Source organism: Fukomys damarensis, unplaced genomic scaffold, assembly GCF_012274545.1.
Source record: "Fukomys damarensis isolate Sample0158 unplaced genomic scaffold, DMR_v1.0_HiC HiC_scaffold_27, whole genome shotgun sequence".
Lineage (NCBI taxonomy): Eukaryota > Metazoa > Chordata > Mammalia > Rodentia > Bathyergidae > Fukomys > Fukomys damarensis.
Genome location: NW_022900939.1, coordinates 14,432,292 through 14,456,410, shown reverse-complemented (window position 1 = coordinate 14,456,410; position 24,119 = coordinate 14,432,292). Strand labels below are relative to the sequence as shown.

The window sequence follows — 24,119 nt, the reverse complement described above, 5'->3', positions numbered from 1 at the left end:
AGAATTTTAAACAGGAATTAACATGAGCAGGTTTTTGTTTTAGAAGTCTTCTTACTTTTGGAATGGAAAATAAATTGGAGGTAGGTAAAGGGCTATGGTTGAACTACGGGTCTTAATATATTTTGTGTTCTGTAACAAATTACCTGAAGCTAGGTATTCATGAAGGAAAAAGGTTTCTTTAGCTCAAAGTTCTGGAGTTCCAAGGGCATGGCATCAATATCTGAACTGATTCTAGTGAAGGCCTCATGGTAGATAGCATCATCTTTGCAGAGGGAAGATTGAGGGAAGGTACCATCTCCTTTATAATAACCAGTTTTCTGGGAACTAATCCAGCCTCACAAGACCTGCTTTAATCCCTTCTTAGGGTGGTACTCCCTTGAACTAATAACCTTCAACAGGCCCCATGCCTTAAATGTTCTATCACCTTTCAGCATCTCCACACTGGGGGATGTATGTTCTACATGATCCTTTGGGGCTCAGACCAATCCAAACTGTATTAATCTGACCAGCAATGATGGGGTCCTAAATCAATATCTTAGAATTTTGGTTTAGGTACCAAATTTTCTTTGGCACTTCATCTCTTTTATTCTCAATACTAGCTCTAGTTCTGAAATTCAGGTTAGAAACAATTCTAGACCTTTCCCAGAAGGAGTTCCAGCCAACTACATAGAGAAAATACCTTAGCAGAGGTAAAGTACAAGCTCCACAGGACACCACTGGCATTCCTGTCTTGGGAGAGCTTGATGAGACTGAAACATTTCATCTTTCTGGTCACATGCTGGAGTCACATTGATGAGAAGAGTACAGGGACCTTATGAGAAGAGTAGTACTTCCTGTGAAGATACTATTTACTGAGTATGAAATTTTTGCTTTAGAATTTAATTGCAGATAGCTTCATGTCATTTTGACAAGGCAGTGTGGTGAGGCATAGTTTCCTTACCAGCAACCAAGATGTCAAACTGTCTCCCTCAAGTCAGGCTGATATCAGCAGGATTCTCTTGGACTAGAATTTTATGAAACCTTTTTTGGTATAATGAGCACTTGAAGAGTTATGTTTCAGTTTGGCAGAAAGAAGGAAGTGGAGTCACATTTTTTAACCTTTAAATTCATACTTGTTGATTCCATTCAGTTTATTTGTATTGAGTACCATTTGGCTTAATTTACTCCAATTATCATTTCAGGGCAGATTGTCTTTGATCTGAAATTTCTCATTTATGATATACACTTTATCATTTCAACAGGTCAGACAGAATTTTGTTCCAAAGGCTTCTGCATTGCTGACAGATTAAATGGGGGTTTGATGTGTTAGGGAGGCAGAAAGAAAATGTGGGTCTCTCTGCACTGACTGTAGATGAGAAATTTACCTAGTAACCCTGAGTTCTAGTTCTGCTTGGACTCTTATCCCTTAGCCATCTTCACTAACATTCTTTCTCCACAGTGGAAGGGACAAAGAAAAATTCCTGTCCTGTAAAAACGTAATCACCCATGTCCCTTTCTACCAGCTGAATCTGTGCTTCTCTTCTCTTTCTGTTTTGACTTCTCAAACTGTTTAAGGTTGCCAGATACTATGCTTTTGCTCATGTCTGTTTCTTACCCTGAGTTTTAGTATATAGTTATCCTGATAGTTAAATACTAACCATAGCTACCATTAATTGAAGATTTATTATGTCCAAAATGCTTTATACAAATTAACATTTAATTCTTATAAACATTACGCTATAGTTATCCCCCTTGTCAAAGAAGGAAATGACTGGAGAGATTAATTTGCCTTAGAGCACAAGGCTCATAAGTTGCAGAGTTAGGACTTGATTATCTTCTAGTTTCACGGCCCATGCACTCAACAGTCTCTTGGACTGTCTGCAAGAGGCCGACACACTTCACTCTATGGGCCTGTGGCACAGCTCAGTGGCTTCACACAGTCCTCAGCGGGTCACTTTGGTCTGGTCCCTCTAATTTAGGAGTTCCTACTTTCTCTAACATGGAATTGCTGACTTTGATTTTCTGCAAGCAACTTCTCAAGAAAGAAGGCTCTTAGGTTTAGTCTCTGTCATTATATAGTGATATTTCTTTGTCTTATCTTCACACAGTATCCACAGGATATCACAACAAAAAGAGTGCTGTCTGGGTAGTGGCCAGCTGAGCCTTCTTTTGACTCCACATAATAGCTGCCCATTACTCACCATGTGATAGCTTACTCCTCAGATCCATGATACACAGTCATGTATCTGGCAGGAGTTCTCAGAGGGCGTGAAGGAACAAAAGTCCTAATATATAGAACATGGATAGTAACAGCTGTGGAGTCATCTTGTAAGAAGGTGTCTTTGAAACCCAAAATGATTTTTTTTTTCAAGCAAAAAAGCAATTTACACTTTTGGCAGCAATTTTCTGCCTTCTCTTTGCTATTATGGAAGATCTTGTGTTCACTCCCTCACAGATTGGCTCCTTCTCTACTCATGCCAGAGCCTGCTGAGAAGTAATATATATTCAAAGAGGGGGTAGCATTATCTGCTAGTGTGAGAGCAATTGTGTAGTGGGAGGACATCAGAAAAGGGAAGACCCTTAAACTCTTGTGCTCAGAGGAGGAGTGAGGTCAGGATTAAATTTTGATTTTCTATTGAGTTTTTCTGTGATTTTTAAAACTAAAATTAAAATGGCTTTATTATTAGTAACAGCCATGCATAGAGCCTCTGTAGAATTTTTCATCTTCAAAGCTAGCTGTTACTCAGGCAATGAAGCACTTGCTGAGATCAGTGTGAATGTGACACTTACTGATTTTGTGATCAAACAGGAAGCATGTTGTAAAAGAGTAGGAATTGGAGGAGTCAGTAGGCCTTATTTCTGTTCTTGCTTCTGCCTGTGACTGTGTGACCTTAGGCAAGTCATTTAACTTTCTTCTATCCTGGTGCTAATTTCCCGGTAAATTCTAACTTCAACTCTCCACACCCTTACCTCTGGCTTATTTTGGAGATAAAATTGTGATGAACACAAATCTATTATATGCAACATAAAAGGAATCTGCTTACAGATTAATTTAATTTTTAAAAATCTCCATTTTATTTCCTTAAAAATTATTTTGTGGCCATATGCTAGCCCCCCCCCCGTGAATGACCATATGTTCTTAGATAAGCATTTCTCTTTCTGACTACTTAGAAGTTGTAGAACTAAGATTAAGTCAGTAATACAGTTAGGTTTCTTCCATATTCTTCTTGAAAAATTCATGATTTGGTTGTTGCATCATCTTTATTTTGGGAGGGCTATCTGGAAGCCAGAGAAATTTGTTCTAGTATTTGTGACAGGGAATAGAACTATCAGGTTTGCTTATTATGCATAGTGAGTTTGCAGTATCTAGGTGTGCTTGAGCATAGAGAATGTCTTTTATCTCTGTCATTTCTGTGTTACAGAATCTGAGCTGACTTTAATTTCCCATGCTAAGGTAGATTGTTCATCCCTTACTTTAGTCAGGATAAGCCAAGCTATGCACTGTGCTGCTTATCTGTACCAAAAACAAGCCTCCTTGCTAAAGTAATAAATTTTCAGAAGTTTGTCTATATGAGTAATAACTTTATTTTGTGCATGTTGATTATTAACCAGACAACCCATTCACAGCTGGAAAATGCAGCTGAGGTGTGTCTGACTTACTATATCTGCCTGCATTTGGAAATGTGTCCGGGAGCAGCTTATCTTCTACCATACAAATACATCTGTCTAGCTTTTGTGGTTTCATGTTGCTAAGGAAAAGCCTAGTAGGAAGGGCCTTGCATGTCATTTTGCATGCTGTGGCTCTACTCTGATCAGCTTGTTTGCTGTCCAATCCTGTAGTTATGATGCATGGCAGCCTAACTTTGTTTGTATATTTGACCTCAGAGCTTATCAGGATAGCACTTCTATCAGGAGCTGTATTTCCTAACCTCTCAGAAAGAAGGCTGCAGAGGAATTCCATCATTAATATTTTCAGCACATATCATAGAATGCACAATGTTTGCCAGGCCCTATTCTAGGCCTCAGGGATATGAGAATGAATTTTTGTCCCCACATTTAAATATATCAAAGTCTACTTTGAAGGAGAGTGAAATAAACAATTTTAATTTCAGATGTTAGTGGAATATAATAATCGTTGTCATAACTTATAAAGAAGCATTTATGGAATGCCATCTGAGGAAGTATTTTAAACATATATTTGACCATTTATTTCTCACAACAGTCCTAATATGTGACTTATATGCTGTCTTCATTTCTCATCTGAGATGAAAAGAATTGAAGAAAGATTATCCATTCATGAGCTCACATAGCTAAAAAGTGGTAGAGCTAGCATCTATGATGATTCTTGTAAAACAGGTAATACTGAATGTAGAGCATGGTACAAACAACACAGAATAAAAAAAAATCAGAAAAGATAGCATGTCTTATGGACTTTGACAGATGGGTAGGACCAGGCATTTTCAGGTGGAAAGGACAGAAAGGCCATTCAAGCAGAGAGTTCCGCAAACAAGGGCTCAGAGGAGTGAACATACACGTGCTGCGGCGGGACTAGTGAGTAACTGCGGGAGTGCAGTGGGCAGGAAGTGAGACTGTAAGGTGGGTTGGGTCCAGCTAATAAAGCAGATCTGATGTGCTGTGCTAAGGCACCAAAAGATCTATACCTTTTCCTTTTATACTTTATCTCTCGACTGCACCATCACCTCAAGAAAGATAAGACTTCTGAATCCAAGAATTTCTTCCTATAGTTACATCACATGCTTTGTTATGGGTAAATTGTTTGCTTTCTTTATGCTTCAAAATCTCATATCTTATACTTAAAGGACAAATATGCTATGAAGCATTGAAAATATTCTCCTATGGGGTTTGAGATTTTAGATGGAAGAATAAGCAACTGACATAAAGTAGTTGTAAGAGGAATTTGTTCTTTTGATTTGAGTTGTAATTATAATCCTACTTTGACAGGCCCTACCCTCTAATTTAAAATGAAGTTTGGAAAATGGTTATCTAAAGCTTTCTAAATTAATGGATAAAAGGTATACTAAAGCACCAATATTTTGCGAATAGAAGATACGAGTGTTTTACTTAAAAGCCATCAGACAGTTATTGATATGAAATAATGCTATGTTGATCTCTGAGTTAGACCTGATATTGAAATGTCTGGGTGTGGTCTAGCTTTCTTTTTCCTAGTTTGTCTTCATAGACATTTTGGACTGGCATTAAACATAGTAGATGTTAAGTAGTTACAAACATCTGTGCTTCAAGAATAATTAAATTTGATGTCCTTGAGTATTTCTCTTTATCTGTGGACAACCACAGCAAAATTCTTGTTTTGGGTGTCTTTTTCATTTTCGAAGAAACCTGCTTGTCTCAAACATCTTTCTGCTTTTTCTCAGGGAGAAGCAGGCAAGCGGTCAATAATTCAATTTTCCCAACAGTTTCCAAGGGTTCTTCCTTTTTTTCTTTTGTGAGCTCTGTGTGGCTGAATTATACTCACCTTTTTATCCAGAAACCTACAGCAAGCATCTTCAACAGATGCTGGGAAAAGATGCTGGTAATGGAGCTTTTTCTTTTTCTTTTCAAGATGGTTTGAGGTTTTGAGTCATTAACAATTTTTACAATAGCGATATGGGTCAGAACTTGAGGAAAGGTAAAGCCTGAGATAAAACTAAAAGGTGAGATTTTTGCCATGCACCAGAATGTACTTGTTTGAACCCATTACCTAAACATGGGTGGCTGCAGGTTTGTGGAAGAAATACTCAGCAACCTGCAGGTATCTGGGGGGAAAGCACTATCTAATGTAAATGCCTCTCTCCTGCTCCTTAGCACCACCACCAGTTGTTCCCTGTAGGTTGCAGTGTGGTTGTAAATTGAAAAGCATTTTGTTTCCTTGGGAGTACATTTCCCCTTATACTCAAGTTCCATCAGTTCTATTTAAAGGAAGTGAGATGGAGCATGAGCAAAACAGTACAGGGAAGGAGGAGCTGATAGAATTGCAGTGAATCCAGGAAGAAAAGCATTTTTTAAACTGCTCTGGCTGCTAGATGCATCTTGGCCTAGATTCTGGAGGGCAGCATGCTATTTTATCCAATCATCCAGATAAGGATTAAAATTCACTAACATACCAACTTTGTTCTAACTTTCAGGATTGTCTAGAATTGATAGTTAACCAGCAATAATAGTGAGACCAGAGGTATTGAATGTTAGAGATATTGGATGGGGGCTAGACCTATGTATATTATTTCAAATCTTTAAAACTATTCTGTGAAATAGTTATTGTAATCCCCTTTTTGTATATGGGGAAATTGAGACTAAGTTATTAAGCATTGTTATGCAGCTAGGAAGTGATACAACTAGGATCAGAACTAGATCTATAAGGCTTAAAGTTCTATACTTTCACCCATTGCACTATACTGGCTTTGTCAGGAGGTAGTAGATTTATATCTTCTGACTTATTGCTTGAAAATAAGTAAAGCTGATGGATAGAATTCTGACAAGCCAATAGGAATTTGGTATGTTTATCAGAAAAAAAGTTTTTCTTTTAGATTTTCTTTGTTGAATATTAAAAAGTTTGAGAAGAAAATTGAGGTGGGTCTTTCCAGGAAAGTGCCTAAGGTGGAATGAACAGGAACTTCTCTCTACAGACAGGTAAACATTAGTTTACTCCCTGGCTTTTGTGAAGCCAGCAACTCCTATTGGCTCTTCTGAAAGAGCCACTGTTCACCCGGTGGCAGGTGCAGGCCAACCATTGCCATGGCAACGGCAGGAGAAGCAAGTAGTTTAATTCCAGAACTGATAATTAACTAGGGAATGGGGTGGGGGTAAGGAGATAAATGGGGGGATAATTGTTGCAGGAGGGAAAACTTAGCAATTACTGGCAAGCTGCATAGATGAAAAGGCCAGACACAGATGCTCCAACCCAGCATGCCCCTAACATTCAGCACTCATCCCCTCTGGTTGCAAATTTTTGATAAGCTAAAATAAAGGTTGAGTTCCCCTCATCCAACCAAGTCTCTTTAAGGGAGCACAAGAAGAAAAAAGAATGCAGCTTAGGCCATGAAAAGAGATGCAGGGGGCCAGATGAATGATTCCCGTAAATGACACTGCCCAGTCAGAAGTAATCCAGCAATGCTATCTAAACTCCACAGGAAGAATTCATGCTTGGAGATAAAATAGGGCCCAAAAGGTATATTTGCAAATTTCTACTTCTGTGTATGGAGAGAACAGCAGCTTATTAGAAAGAAGGGGAAAGGAGGACTTGTAGAAGTAATCACATTGTATAGGTTCTTGATCATCATAACAATTAGTCTACAGTTCTTCAGAGACTGTATTAATGAAAGTGGCCAAGCATTCACATGAAAGATTAGGTATCTTGAATAATTCTTACAGCTGCCTGAGAAGATGACACTGTTGTTATTCTCACAGCAGAACCAGAGATGGTCAGTACTATGAATAAGATCACAGAGCTAGTAAGTCAGTGCACTGAATCCTGTAATCCTATTGAGATTATTTATAAAATGGAACCTATACAACACAATGGGGAAATCATATATCCAGTGTCAAAAAGACATAAATACATACAAACCACTTACTGTGTAATCAGAAGGAAAATATTTTTTCTAATACCATAAGCCTCAAAATAAAAATTATTGAAAGGTTACTGGAGAAGGTTCAGGTGTGCTTTTGAAATCTATTAGGCATGTAGCTGTAGCTCAAGATTAGCCCTTGTTCCCAAACCCAATCAGGTGAATAAATGCAAGTCCTGATTTTTGTCCTAGTTTGTTTCTGTGACTCTGGCTGGGAAGAGGAGGTGAGTTGGTGATGTGCAAGTCATACTGCCCAAACCTTCTCTAATCTGTTCCAACCAAACTTCTGTGATACGTATTTTTTATGGGAAAGACATTGTAGCACATAGTGGGACTTGCCTGTATTCCTTTGTGGTGGGTCTGAGGAGTTACTTTAAAACAGTGAATCTTACTGGGAGGAAAAAAACAGCATACATTCAGCAGTATTTATGGAACACCTACTCTGTTATACAGCATTATCTTTGGTGATAGGGATACAGTTGTAAACAAAACATTCAAGTTCCTTTCAAAGAGATTACATTTTAGAATCTCAAGAGTTTAGGAATGTAAATAGTGTGTAATTTAAAACATATTTTTAGAAGACCTACTAGTTATTCTTTTAAGACCATAAAATGAAAAAACAAAACTTGTCTAGTCCCTCTGGCTGGTAGGAAAATAGGCAAAAGATAGAATAATAGGGTAACTCAGATTTATAATCATTACTTAAAACTCTGAGCTTACCCACAATTTTCCAGAGGTTTGACAAACTAGTAAGCTGATGTGCAAGTGAAACAATATCACTATTTGTAAGTTCGACTGACACAATAATTATGCTGGAAAATGTAATTTTGCCTGAATAATAGAGATGGGATTACTTCAAGGAGATCTCATTAATATACTGTTCATCAACAAAAAGCAGCGTAACCTTTTTCTTATTAGATTAGATCAGGGTCGTGATGCAAAAGGCTGTTGGCAATAATTGTCAGTCTTTTGTTCTAAGAAAATAAATTAAGCACTGTCTAGAAATAATTAAAGGCAAAAGAACTGTGACCACTAATTCTGAATTCTCCACAAGCCTCTGTCACTTTCTTTTTTATCTACGTATTTAACAAATTTTATCAAATGTCCATTATGTGTCGGGCACTGCTAGATTAAAGTTAGAGTGTAGCAGAAAGCAAAGCCAGACATAGTCCTCATAGCTTATTGTCTCTTTATAGTGCATTATTTTTGTCTACAGGTCTTGGGCATATATTTGTTCTGGGTATACTCAACTCTGCAAGTTTAAAGCATCAGCAGTCTACTTGCATCTATAAATGGAAATTTCCCAATACTTCCCAGTTTCCCAGGGCTTCCCAAGTATATTATACTGAATACAATTTATCTGAATTTTTGGTTTGTTCCTCTAAAGTGTCTCTGGTGCAGTAAGTTTAGCAGAAGCTTCTTATTTACCTATGTCTTGAAGTTCTATGAGTACTTACCACAGTATAATAAAAACTTTGACCCACACTATAGTAATGAGATCTCTTTATTTTCTTTAATAACATAATGGTTCCAAACATTGACCAGAAGACTGTTTTAACCTCTTTCACAGAAATGCGCTTTAGAAAGTGTTCCTTAATGTGTACTCAGTATATGGGGAATGCTGGTTCTTCTCCACTGGATGGTAGACCTGTTGTTAAAGATTTGTCATCCAGAAAGAGGGTATGTTAGAAATTTCACTACTAGGACTAGTCTTGATGCCAAATGGATTATACACCAAGATCACAGCTTTCTGAGTTGAAGGGCAGGAGAGGAGGGCCAATCCTTCAGGAGAACTTCCATCTTTCACTTTCCTTACCCATCATCCAGAGGCATCATTAGCCACTGAGTATGAAGGATCAGGTAAGATAATGTGTGCTGTGTGTGTGTGTGTGTGTGTGTGTGTGTGCATGCACATGCACACATGCACCAAAAAATGTATACATTAAGAAGAGAAAAACATATAAATATTTTCATACTAAATGTATTGAGACATCATGAGATTAATACAAGTTACCTTTGGCCTTTTCAATTATAAGAAGTGCTCATTAGCTTCCAGACATTTACTAGTATGGTGAACTGCTGAAGTGTGTATACATTTTTTTTGGTGGACTCCATATCTCACATGTTTAAATGTTAAACATTAGTGTTAGATGATATAAAATTAAGTATTTATAGTGTTGTTTGTGTAGACATAATTGTGCTTACAACCCAAGGTTGAATCTTTTAAATAAGCACTTACCAGAAATAAGAAATTAAACAAGAAAATTGACCTTGATTTAGCGCATTTCCAATTTACAGAGTGTGTACAGACATCTCATTCCCTTATTCTATCAGTCCTGAGAGAGATTTTGCTATCCCCATATTACATAAATTTTGAAAGATAATTTTGCAGGGTCTATTATCTGGATTAGAAGGTGTTTTATTTTAGGTCTTGACATACTTCACTCCAAGCTCTGACTTACGGGTTTGTGTTGAGAAGTCTGCTGTGATTCTGATGGGTTTCCTTTATAAGTGATTTTTTTTTTGTCTTTTCTTAATGGTTTTAATATTCTGTTCTTGGATTGAATTTTTGGAATGTTGACTATTACATACCTTGGTGTAGTTTTTTCTGATCATGGCTAATTGGAGTTCTGTATGTCTCACTTATCTGTATGTCAATTCTTTTTCCATTCTTGAGAAGTTTTCTACTATTACTTCTGTGAATAAGTTTTTTATGTTTTTTGTTCGGTCTCCTGATTTTTCATTGATTCTAATTAATCTTGTTATTTTTCTTTGCATCATCTAATAGCTGTTGGATTAATTTCTCATTGTCTCTTGCTATTTTAAGAAGTTTTACATTTGATGATTGCTAACCTCAAACTGTTTCTTAGATTTGATTTTCTATCTTCACTTTGGTTGACTCTGCTGCTATATTTGCAGTAGAATTTTTAATCTGCATATCTGTTTAAATCTGTTTTATGGAACCCAGTTCTTTCCTATGTTGGGTCTTAATGGTTTCCATCATTTTTACTAAGCTTCTCTGTTTTTAATAATCTGTATCTACTCTAGATTTGCTAATCATGTCCTTCATTATGGTCATCGTCTTTTTAGTTAATCTGTGTAATTATTTCTCATTTGTTTTTTTGTTTTTGTTTTTTTCTAAAGACTCATTCATCTGCTTTGTTACCTTTATTGCTGCCATTTCAGAAAGGTCAGCTGGGTGTCTTTTGATTTCTTCCACTTCATTGGTCCCTGGATATGCTTTGGGCACATTGGAGGTCTGGGGTTCCATCTTGCTGTCATGTGTTCTCGTTTTCTGATTTTAAAAAAATTTGTTTTCTGCATTGATGCTTGTAAATTGCATATGGTAGATAGCTTTACTACTAGTATTGAGAACTCTTTAGGAAATAACTACTTTTCAGAGATGTTGTCTATGTGTAGCTGGCTTTGGCTTTTGAGTCTGTCCCAAGATCCTGCCTCTTCAGTTTACTGGGGTTAAGAGGCTGCTGCAGTTTGGCCTAGCACCCTTTTTTTTTTTTTTTTTTTTTTTTTTGGTACTGGACTGCAGTATTATTTATGACTATCAGACAGTCTCAGTATTGACATACAAGAAAGGACAACTGATCACAACAACTGTGTCACCTTGGCTAAAGTAGCGCCATCAGTAGCAATTACATCAAGCACAGTCTAGAAAATGACAAACTGTGATAACTATTAATTTGTGTCATTTAACTATAGGTACATGACTTATAGTTATATAACAAAATCTAAAACAAATCAGAAAATTGCATACAGTAAATATCCACTCAATAGAGCAATTTTACCTTCAGGGGAGAAAATTTAAAAGAGGTAAGAGGAAAAAGTGAAGAAGTAAAAGAAGAGAAAGAGATTAGAAGCAAGGCTGAAGAATAAAGGAAGATTACCCAAGCTCTAAGAAACTGATGAAAAAGAAAGAAGGAAAAAGCAATACAACAGAAATTTTTTAAAAGCTAAAAAGTGTTTATACTCATAAACAAACAACAAAGAATTAAGAAAAAAATAAAGAACAACAACAAAAAACCAAAAGCAAAGAAAAAGATTTCTCTGTGATTTCAAGCCTGTGGTTATCTTGTGAAGTCTACAGTTTTGTGGTAGTGTTCAATTCAGAGTGTGCCTCTGTTGTCACTGTTAAACAAAGGAGACATACAGAGCCCACATCCATGTTGAATGATCCCAATAAGCCTTCACTAGGATTAGGGCAGAGTACTGCTGCTGGTGCTTTTAACCCCACAGTTCGGGGTGATCCTGGCCTTTGCTTATGGGTTAGGACCTGAATTGTTCAGCCTATAACTCTGTTGGTGTCTCTTGCCAACCTGATCATGGCTTCCTGATCCTGGACATCTCCTGAAATTGTCCCTCACCCAGGTACTGTGAGATTCCACACTGGGAACCCTGAGATGAAGCCAACCCATACCTGCTCCAAGTCCCAGGTTCATTCAGTTGGCCTCTCTGTAAAATGGCATCTGGCCAAGCACCCTCTCCAGGGGACATGGCAGTAGTTTGGACTGGAGTCGCTCACTGCCTGTTGTAGTGCTGGCCTTCCCTGCTCTATACCACTGGGGTGCTTTTCCCTGGAGGCTTCTGGAGTCAGTCACACCCTTACTATGTCTCTGTAGATCTGATCCTCTTTTCTCATGTCACAAGCCTGGAAGACAGGAAGAAAATGAAATTGCTCCCTCCTTTTCCTGTGTTGAGGTCTGTCTCTTCACTTTCTCTGTTGGGCTCCAGTTTTCCCTTCAGATCCTTCCTGGATCCTGGGGATTCACTTCCCTCATTTTTTTCTTCCTCAGGTGGTTATTTTCTAGTGCCTAGATTCTGAATCCTAGAGACGTTGATTTGTTGCTGCTTATGGTTGCACCCCACCATCTTCCCAGAATTCTGTTGAAATTTTTGTAACACACAGGTTTTTTTAAAAAATAGACAACAAAGTGCCATAAATTGTTCTTCTATACCTCATATTTCACAGATAAACAGAGTTGTGACCACTCAACTAGCACATAGCTCCTATCCATGTTTTCATTTAATGTGTCCTCTTAGAGTCCAGAGTGTATGAGAGAAACCACGAATCAGTCATTGGATTTAGTTTATTTCTGTTACAAATTCAATGATGAGGAGTAAGTTCCAATTTCTTGGATTCCCTGTTCCTTGATTCACAAATAGGATTGACTTGTGCTTCACCAGTTTCCCCATCCCCTCAAGAACTTGTGAAGGGTACATGATAAGTGTGCGTTGAATGAGTTATGAAAGTAAATCATTGTACACATTAATTCAATGATTAGTAAAGTGTTTTAGAGGTGGTAACAAAGATTTGTTTTCGCCTTTTTATTTGACAGTCAGCCTGGGGTACTGAGAAATAGCTCATCTGCTCACCTAAATCAAGGCATGGTTTTAGACAAAGCTCATAAATAAATATACCAAGTTATTTGCAGCCCCAACTCTAAAGCTGTCATTGACCTCTTGGATTTCCTTGAATAAAGACATAATGGAAACCAATATTCTCCTGTATCATTGTGCTTATTGTCACGACAGCTGTGTTTTATAGAAGGACTCATTGTATTCATTTTTGAGCTGGAAATACCATAATAAGTGTTACGTGAACTGGTGCCTGGTTGCTTCTTTGAGTTAGATAGTGACAGTGAAGAAAAAGCATAGATCATAAATTAATTTAATTGAGAATTATCTTTACTTGGACATGGATAAGAACAAAGAAAAGACCAGGCTTGTCAAAATACAAGGTCACTTCCCTCTGTAAGTCACAAGTTGAGCACACAGTAGGTAGTGCTCAATGGTTTTATTCTATACTAGCATGAAAAATTAAGGAAAGTTTCAACTGTTGTCATTTTCCACTTGCTTATCTTATAGTTTTATTGTGTATCTGTGCTGTGGTGGAAATAATATGGGAACATAATTCTCCATATTGTTTTTTGAGAAAGATCCATAGATATAAATAGCTACACACACACACACACACACACACACACAAACATTCACACATTCACATAAGTTTACCACCTCAGATGTATTATTTGAAGAGAAATAACTTGATGTAGTGCAAACACTATAGGCTTTGACATTAGATAATGTGGTTTAAAAAATCACATACTGCCTAGTATGGTAGTGCAGGCCTGGTCTGAGGCAGGAGGATTGCAAGTTTGAGACCAGCCTGGACAACTTAGCAGGACCCTGTCTTACAAAATTAAAAAGGGATGAGGATGTAGCTCAGTGGTACAGTACTTGCTTAGCATACACTAGCCTTGGGTTCTATTCCCACTACTGGGACAAAATGTATTCCCACATTAAATCATTTCTAATGGCTATAACCTTGGAAAATTACTTAACCTACAATGAACTTCCGACTTCTCTCCTAAAATGCAGACAGGGCTTAGCACATAGATGCTCACTAGGTGGTAGCTATTAGTCATGATTGTTCAGGATCCTAATAGTCCCAGGGCCTAAGAAGTTGTTCATCCAGGTGGAGGCTGACCATCCAAGAATAATTGCAGTAGAAATTTTAATCAGAACTGACTAGAATCACTTCTTAAGTCTGCTACCAAGCCCTCTGGTACAATAGAGCATTCGCTGAATCATATTGTGATGAGACAACACTGCCCAGGACCTACCAGACAAAAGGAAATTTAGACAGGGAGTGATGGTTGAAATCTCAATGATTTAATTGTAGGCTGCCCAAAGTGAGAGTTTAATATGGCTTCAAGTTTTGAGTGTAGACTATTGAAGACAGTTTAAAGAAGCCTTACTATTTAATCCCCTGCTAAGTGACAGGCACCCTGCAAAGTAACTAATACACTCCATTTAATTTACTCCTTATGGCAGCCCTCCAAGGTAGGTGGGATTGTTCTTATTTTACAGATGAGTAAAGGAAGCTAAATAATTCATTCAAGGTCATCCACCTAATAAGTTAAGGGGTAGGATTCAACCCAGTTCTCTCAGATTCTGAATCCCACATTTTTCCTACTCTGCCTCACTGCAGCCAGATCTTAGAGCCCACTGGTTTAGTTCAGCAATTTCCAATTGAAGGCACAGATCCCAGGAGGATCCATGAAAATAGAAATAAAGTCTATGTGTTATTTTTAGTGTCCTAAGAGTTTTAATGGGAAATCTTAACATTTAGCCTCCATGAGTTTATACTCACTACCAAAAATGCCACCTTTCTTTGATTAATGTTTACTCTTAACACTCCCATGGTGACCTACTTTGTCAATTATTAAAGTATTTAATTCTCATTAAAAAAACTAAGTAAATGCTCAAAAATGATGTCTTTTAGATAAAATACTTTCAAATACAAAAGTCCTTGGAAGGAAAATGGGAGTCACTAATGATAAAAATATTGTTGAAATAATAATGGAATCTTAAGATTGGGACGTAAATAATTGGCCAGATTTGGCCTAAAGATGTGTTTGTAGCCAGGTATGGTGGCGCACGCCTGTAATCTCAGCACTTGAGAGGCTGAGGCAGGAGGATCACTGTGAGTTTGAGACCAGCCTAGACTGCATAGTGAGTTCCAGGTCAGTCTCAACTACATAGTGAGAACCTCCCTCAAAAAACAAAACAAAACAAAAAACCCAAAAAACAAGCACACAAAAAAACTGAAGATGTGTTTGTGTTTGCTTGGTTTTTAAAATGTTGTGTTCATTACTGACCAGAATTTTAAAATTCAAAGATTTTACATAAGAAATCGATTTTTCACTTTATTTTCTGGAAAAACTAGATCTACATTTCTGCATGACAGTGATCCTTTGGAACTAAGCTATTATTTAGATGGTCATAAGGGGCAGGGTTACAATGCATAGCATTTAATAACTTCCAAGTATTTGTTGACTCGTACTACTAGGGCTTGACATGTAGTTGGCACTTAGTTGATGCTGATTGAATGTCATCAGTAGAATGAATTGATTGTAAGGAGTTAGATGTATTGAAATAGACAAGTAGCTTAATAGATGATATCACTAACGTGTCTCTAGCAAGTCTGTGGACCACAGATTTTTTTTTTTTTTTTTGGTACTGGGGATTGAACTCTGGTCCTTGCGCTTGCAAGGCAGGCCACCGAACTGCTGAGCTAAATCCCTGGCCAACCACAGATTTTTTGATGGCCTTGAATGTACTGGTTTTGATGAGATAAGAGGAAACACATGTTATGGCAGAATTAGCACTCAGATATTCAAAACAGATTTATGATCTTAGCTCTGTGGGATAACCACTCATTTGATATAAGGTTGAGAAGAGAGAAATAAGTCTCTAATATTCTTACAAAGTAGACTAGTGCTTAGTGTTTTGAGAATGTATTCTGGACTTCAGGATTGGACTGTGGACTGGACTCCATGACACACCACCTGGAGATTATTTTCCTAAGGAATCATGGTAGTTGCTAAGGTGACAGAGTAGGAAAAAGCATTAGACCACTTTTCTGCAGCCCCTGGATTGCTTCCTCTTTTTACAGCTTCAAGGGACAGGCAGAGAGGAACTGACTTATTTACTCTGTGCCATCATTGTCTCATCTAATTGTACACCGGTTTTGTGAAGCAGCTATATAGATGATGAAACTGAACCTCAGAGAAAAAGGAATATGTTTCTATTTGTGTGTGTGTGTGTATGTGTGTGTGTGTGTGTGTATGTGTGTGTGTGTGTGTGTGTGTGTGTGTGTGTGTGTGTTTTGGAAGTGGCTGGACTAATACTCTAGCTCTTTGCACAACTCCACATAGCTTTATAAAGCTGACCTCACCAGCTTTAACCATGCACAGTGTCCATCAACCCCCTACTCCCAAAAGAAAATTCAAGGCTAGCAGAGTAGATTTACTGACTGAACATAACACTGCCCTCTTCTTTCTTTTTTTCAACTCATATTTATTAAAACATCTAATCACAGCTAAAGATTCAGGGTGAACAAAGAGCAGATCCTTTCTCTGGTGGAATATATGTAGTTCTAGGGAGAAAAGATAGACAAAATTCTAGTAAAACAGTAACCAAAGTGATTTCAGATAATAGTGTTAGTGAGAAAATAAAATAGGTAGAAACAGTAAAAAGAGGCAGGAGAGGAATCTACTATAGATAAGGGTGAAAAGTTCTCCAAAAAGGGCGGAGAACCGACTGAGAAAAGGAGCCAGTCAAATAAAAGTGGATATGGGGAGAGTTACAGACAAGGGATAAGAGACTTCAGACCTGCATTACCTTTCAGGGTTTTTTTTATGTAATATATTTAAACATGGGTCTACTTCTGATTTATAATCTGAATGGCACTACAGTTGTGTCACATTCTGTGAAATACATCGCTAGACAGTTTGGTCATTGTATGTCACAGCATTATATGGCAAACTAATGCATATAGCTATGGCATCATAGGCAGTAGTCTTCTGAGACCACCATTGTCTATGTGGTTAGTCCATTATTGCTAAACATGTCATTTAGGAGTACATACCTGTATTACATTATTTGGTGTTAATTTTTTAGGTGTTTTTGGAGAGGACTAATAATCTTTTTTAAAGAAGGCTGTGACCTAGTTGAGTCCTTGAAAAAGTTTTATAAGATAGAGAGGACATGAAAATGTCCATCTTTTTTCTGGCAGACAATCATATATCATGGGCTCTGCCTGAGTTGCTGCTCACTGCACAGGGATGGTCAAGGCCTGGATATGCTTGAGGTAGCAAGAAGCTTCCAGAGTCCTACTCGCACAGGTGAAACTTAAGATGCCTCAGAAGTGAGCTGGTAGATGATGTGAATATTGGTTTTTATGGTATTTTTCCCAAGATGTCTTTGGTAGTTACAAACCAACAAAGAAAGAAAATTATTTTTATATAGATAAGTATAGATTAAATATATGACAAAAAATAATCTAGGGAGTAGGGAAATGTCATAAATTCAAACAAAGATCAAGTAGGTTACTTTTAAAACGATGAAAATTAATTACCTAGACCTATGTTTTACCAATCCAGTGTCCCTGAAAGTAGTAGTAGGAATTAGAAAACTGTTTGCAGTTTCTAAAATACAAATGAATAATAAGGCTACACAAGTTTATCATTTACTTTCATGCCCTTTCAAATAATTCTTTCATTGGTTTATTTGATTTTGAAAAAGTTCGTAATGTGCCAGTTTTTATGCTAAGTGCTAGGAAGTTTTTTAAATGGCTAAAATAAGGATTCTTGCTGGTGATACATTTTAGTCATGTTGTAGAACGGAGACAAATGAATAGGTGATTCCAAAACAATATAACATATACTGATAGAGGTTTTTATGGAGTTGGTTGAGATGGCCAAGTGGTGGGGAGAATACTAATCCAGTGAAGGATGCTTCCTGGGGAAGATAATGCTAAATCTCAGTCTTAAAGGACATAGTATATAAATTAGCCAGTTGGATCCAAGATAATGAAATTCTTGGCAGAGGGAAGACCATACAGTTAAGTATAGGGTTTTTACTTCTCCTGAGTATTTATTCATTGTTATCAGTTAGAATTATGTTAAGCATTCAGTAACCAAAACTTCATAGCTTAAGCAAACAGGAAATTGACTGCTACCTTTGGTTCATTGGTTGATAGGCAGGACTGCCATGTATCTCTCAGATTTTCTGGGGTTTTCCTTGTTGAAAAGGGCTGCATCTTGGGATATCATCCATGTTCAGGGAAGAAGAGATCAGAAGAAGAACCATGTCTCTGTTAATCAGGACAGTGAACAGTTTCTGAAGAAGTAATTTCTCATACTCACCAACAAACCAGAAGACTGTTTACATGTTTGAACTCTGGTCCTCCCTAGCTGCAGGGAAAGGGTTATTTTGTCTTACAGTTTTAGGGTATTCATTCATTGGTTGGCTGCCTGTAAGACAGGAAGGGCATGGTAAAAGGGCGTTACAGAGGAAGGCCATTCAATCTATAGAATCCAGTGAATGTGTTTGGCCCTTTGTCAAAAATCAAGTGGCTGAATCTGTTTGAGGTTGTCTCCATATCTTCTAGTCTGTTTCATTAGTCCTCAGGTCCGTTTTTTTTTTTTTTTTTTTTTTGCCAGTACCATGCTGTTTTGTTTTGTTTTGACACAGTCACTCTGTAGTACAATTTCAAGTCAGAGATGTGGTGCCCCCTACCTTGCCTTTGTTGGCCAGAATTACCTTTGCTATTCTAGGTCTCTTTTGCTTCCAAATGAATTTTAGGGTTTTTTTTTTTCTCTAATTCTGTGAGATACGCAGTTGATACCTTGAGTGGGATTGCATTTAATCTGTGTAACAGTTTTGGAAGTATGGCCCTTTTCACTATTGGTTCTGCCTAAGAGTAGGAATATCTTTCTATTTTCTGATATCTTCTTTGATCTCCTTTTTCAGAGTACTATAGTTTTCAATGTAAAGGTCTTTTACTTCCTTCATTAGAGTGATTACTAGGTATTTCATTTTTTTTCAATGTTATTGTGAAAGATACTGTTTCCCTAATTTTTCTGTCAGTGAGTTTGTTATTCATGTACAGGAAACTCTTTGATTTTTTAATGTTGACTTTATATCTGTCTACACTATTGAATTTCATTATTAAATCTATAAGTATTTTGTTGGAGTTTCTGGAATCTTCTATATAGAGTATCATGTCATCTGCAAATAGTGATAGTTTAACTTCTTCCTTTCTTATATTTGTTCCTTCTATTTCTTTCTGTTGTCTAATGGCTCTGGCTAGTGTTTCCAGAACTATATTGAATAAGAATTGTGACAGTGAACATCCTCGTCTTGTTCCTTATTTTACAGTGAAAATTTTCATTTTTGTCCATTTAGTATGATGTTGGCTGATAGTTTGTCATAGATGGCTTTTATCAAATTGAGATAATGACCATCTATTCCAAATTTCTCTAGAGTTTTTATCATGATGTATTTTGGGGAAGCAGAGCTAACACTAGTGATCTGCCTGTTCTGACCAGGCTCCACCTGCCAACACATGAGACTTTTGGGGGACATTTTAGGTAAAAATTGTAACACTGAGTATGCAAATTCTTAGCCCTCCTACCCCTTTAGTAGAAGGCAACAGAGAAAGTGAGTTAGGATGACTCCTGATTTAGTCAGTAGTATCTGCTAAACATAATTTTACTTGCTTCTCATAACAGATTGTGAGGTAAGAACAGTCTTTATTACTTTCATTTTATAGAATAAGAAACATATTTGGAGAACTAGGTAATTCATAAATCAGAGCCATACATTTATTTAGTAATGACAGAAGCAAAAAACACTAGTGTTGTATATTTGTCCATTATAAATTGGACTTTAAGCACTTTGCATGTGTTTTCTCACTTCCTCCTTATGTGGTCCTGGGGGGTGGGCATTCCTCCTTTTATAGATATATCTGAGTAGCAGATCTAAGGTGAAGCTGACATTGACATAACCTGCCTAGCGTCACAGAAGTAGCCTAAACCCATGCTTCCACAGAAACAGGATTAAAACCTCATTACTGCACAATGTCAGCCTCATTGTTCTTCTTGCCTCTTCTGCCTTTTAACTATCAAAACACGTTCCCTGTGGGCCCAGGTATTTGCCATCTGACTGACATTGCCCACAGCCCTTGAAGCAACTCCATGCCCCTGTTTCTCCTTTTAATTTATGTGGCCCGCTCCTGTTTTATCGTTATTGCCTTTATGGACACAGAATCCAGCAACACATTATTTTAAATGTCCTGCCATCATGAATGCATTTCTTTTTGTTGTAATAGCACCAGTTATAATGAATACATTTTGTTTCTGTGCAGATGTCACTGGTGTTTTCAATGCTCCATTCTAATTTATGTTAGAAAATGAATACTTAAAGTATTGTCCATGCTCCCATTACTCCAGAGGAAATGAGGGACACCCTGTGTGTGTTCATATGTTTTTGCTTTCATGTAGCAGATACAATGTTTTGGTCAGAGTAAATTGTGTGCCTGAAATGAGCATAGGCCTTTCTTGGAAAGGCACACTAAAGGTAATTTGCTATGTATATCAGCAAACCTTTGTAAGCAAATTTTGTGAATGGGCATTTGGTTTACTTAATAACTACAAATTATATAAGAGATTGCTACAAGGCAAAGAGGAAAGGCCCTGCTGATTAAGCAGTTCAAATTTTGGGGTGCGCCAATATTTCTTGCCTTTATGTGCCCAGTCAGCAAAGTTTGCTGCTATGCTTAGTGCCAGCATTCACACTGTCCATCAACCATACACTGACATAGACTTCTGTGTTGAGGGTGAAGAGTGAGACAGAGGTTCACTAAGGAGCAAGATGTGGTGAGACTGGAATTAGTTATGTGAACTGATCTTTATGAGAGTTGACCAGTTTAATAGAGGATAGGAATAGGCAGACTCTGAAAATGGAATGTGGTAGGATGTGTTCCCTTGTGGAGAGGAGCTAGAGCACTCAGCTATCCAAGAAATGGTCTTGTGTTGGAAACAATATATCGACAGCCATACTGTTACAGATATTCATCCCGTCTATAGGGGATCATTGGTCTACCATATCTCTCTTTGTGTTTTTATTGGGAGGGTGGAATCTTCACCATTAAAGGGTACTTACAAGATACTTGAAACACCAATATTATGAATTCTCAAGGCTTCTGGAAATTTAAAAGGAGGCAGGATGGTGTAACTTACAGAATGTAAGAGTTTGCTGAGTTTCTATAAAATACTACATGTTTATATCAAAACTTTTCCAGCTAAATCTTAAATACGCAGGAGTTGCCTCTTAAAAAATTGGCTATTCAATTTAAGATTACTGACTCAGCAATTACAAGGCAAATAAAGGAATGTGGTTGCAAACTGTTCAGAATAAGTGCACATGTATATTTGTATGTGCATATTATATATATATATATAATTATAAATATATGTATATGTATATTTTAAGAGGTTTGGAAATGTTTGTTTTGCTTCCAATAACAAAAAAGCCAAGACTTTTTCTAAAACTTGGCTTGAGGGAAAGTAAAATTTATCTCTGTATCTTTAAATGATCTTAAATCTCACCGTATTTTTATTACTGAAAAATCTATCCAAAAAAGCTAGATTGTTGAATTTCAGTGTCTCTCCTTTTCTGTTTCAGAAGGGGTACTTTTCCTTTTTTTGAGTCTCAAGCTTTAATTTTTACATGGTATTATCACCTGCCTCATATCAATATCTGAAAGAATTAGCTTTCCCAAATCTGCCTAGAAATATAAGCCTAGATAAAACTGGTGCAGTAACCTTAAAGAAATTATTATTCTTTGCTTTCTTCATGCTAGAATATTACTAATACTTGTTACATAGTGAAAAGTTTTCTATTTTATGGGAAATTCTATGAAACCAAATATATTGTTTGGGGGAATATGTTTAAATGCATAGGAGTATAGCTCAAAATTGAATCTCTAAGTCCCATATTCTGCAGTTTTCAGGAATTCAAATAGCAGTGGTGCCTATTGTATCCTCTAAAAGAAAACAGCAAGAGGCAAAGCCATTCAGATCCATGCATGTCTGGGTGGTCTACCCCATTGTTCTCCCTTTCCTCAAGGCCAGTGATTTGAAGCACATTTTATTTTTGCCCTGAGCAAGGTTAGTTTTACTTCAACCTTGAAAGCCTTTTTGAAAAGGATGCAGAAATTAAAGTGCTGTCTTCTACAGTACTGGCTTCAGGTTTCTGTGTACAAAGCACAGGAGCCAGATGCAGTTTTCCCCCAACAGAGCTTTGAGTCAGAATTGCAAGAGACTAAAACCTAAGAACTTTGATCTCCACACTCCTATTGGTGTCAGAGCTAAGCCTTATAGTGAGGAGCAGGAATGATACAGTAACCACCTGAGTCTCCTTCAAATGTACTGCTTTCTGCTTATTTGAAACAGTGTGAGCTGTGCTGCTGATGAGCTGCCCATCTTGAGAGTTCTTAGCAAATGTGCCTTAAGGGAATTGTATAACTAGAAGCAAAGCCATTCCCATTAATTCATCCTACACATCTTTGGCCCCCTAAACTGTTCAAGGTTCCCCACCATCTGTATGTATAGTGGTTTCTAGTGCCTACATAGCTGTGCTGATAGCATGCTCTAAGATGACTGAACCATATAGAACAGGACCAGCCCCATAGAGGATATGGGATTCTTATTTCCTAGACTCAGACCATTTATGCTTTCAGTGATTTTTTTTGTTGTAGTAGTTCTTAGCTATGAAACTAACTCAGAATTTTAAAATATTTTCAACTCTAGCACTTACTGTCTAAAAACAGTTGGTGCCAACCCTATGAATTTTCCACAACTGTTAAAAGTAAAACAGAAGTTGCAATAAAAGCTATTTATATATTTACCTTGGTAATAATATTAAGAACTTTAATAAGATTCCCTACTTAGTATTCATAATTGTTCTATTACATAGATTTTATTAAGCCCATCTTAGAGATAAGGAAACTAGAACTCAGGAAAATGACCTTTTCAACGTTACATTTACCTCAGTTCCTAATCCTTTTCTTTTAGATGGTAATTGACAACTAAAAAATTACCTCAGTTCCTAATCCTTTTCTTTAGATGGTAATTGACAACTAAAAAATTAAGGAGACTACATTAGCCCACTTTAATATAGCTTGATATTTCCTTAATCAGGTAGACAGGAAAAGCCCCCATCCTCTGCAGAACCCCCACAGTCCTGCTAATTACCAAGTCAGTGATGCAGCCCCAATCTTCTGTTTAGTGGAAAAACATGGATTTTGCAGAATCGGTCAAATGTGAGTTCCAGATATGCTTAAGTCTCTGACCTCTCTGAAACTGTTGCTAAATCTGTAAAACGAAATCATATCTTTTTCACAGAGATCCAGTCCTAATTGGATAAGAGATATGTGAGTACTGATTATAATGCATGGTCCGTGAATAAATATTTTAAAATACATAGTTGCATAAAATGTCATTTTATTGTATGTTAGCAAAAGATGTCGCAGAAGTGTTTTGGTCCCAGGAGAATGGTTGGTACATGGTAGATCATGTTCTTCAGGTTCTCAAAGTCTGGTCCATTCTTTAGAACCAACTTTGCTTTTTAAGTGATGCTTTTTTCCCTCCAAGATAGGAGGTGAGAAGATGCTCTCCCTCTTTCCCTGTCCTATAGCTCTGGAAGTATTCTCTCACTTCCCTTTTGTGATTTCCTTAAGTGCTTTTAATGGCTGCTTGACACTAGAAAGATATTCTCAGCAGTCACTCAGTTTGTCATCACTGACTGTTGCTTGATGTGAACTTGTAGCTGACTTCTGAAAAAGCTGTGCTATAGACATGCATACTGGAAGAGGGAACAAGGCTTTACTCTGGCAAAGCAAGCTGATGGGTCCCTGAGCAGCTGGCAGGCAATTGGAGATGTGGCTCTGAAGATTGCTGTCATCCTTTCTGTCACATCATTCCATGATGTCTAAAGTATAATGGGCAAAGGATAGTGGTATGGGTAAACTTAGATATTCTTAAAATAACAAGCCAAAGCACAAAACAGACAAAAACAAAGATAAACACAAAGCATCTAACAGTACATTTTTACACCATGTCTGTTTTGTCACCATGAACAGAAATGGCATACCTGTTGAAATATTCTGCATACAGCTAGAGCCAGCCATCC

The 24,119-nt window shown here is 37.3% G+C and overlaps 1 protein-coding gene across 3 annotated transcripts in view; it reads left to right on the top strand.

Annotated features, from left to right (window-relative positions):
- Positions 1 to 24,119, top strand: part of Trim44 (tripartite motif containing 44) — a 109,889-nt gene that overhangs the window by 64,668 nt on the left and 21,102 nt on the right. Inside the window, exon 5 of one of the 3 annotated variants that reach the window (XM_033756489.1) lies at positions 23,333 to 23,361. The exons of the other annotated variants lie outside the window; for them this stretch is intronic. Coding sequence (XP_033612380.1) covers positions 23,333 to 23,354 — 22 coding nt within the window. The 3' untranslated portion in view covers positions 23,355 to 23,361. Of the gene's footprint in view, positions 1 to 23,332; positions 23,362 to 24,119 lie in introns of those variants that run through there. 3 annotated transcript variants of the gene reach the window in all.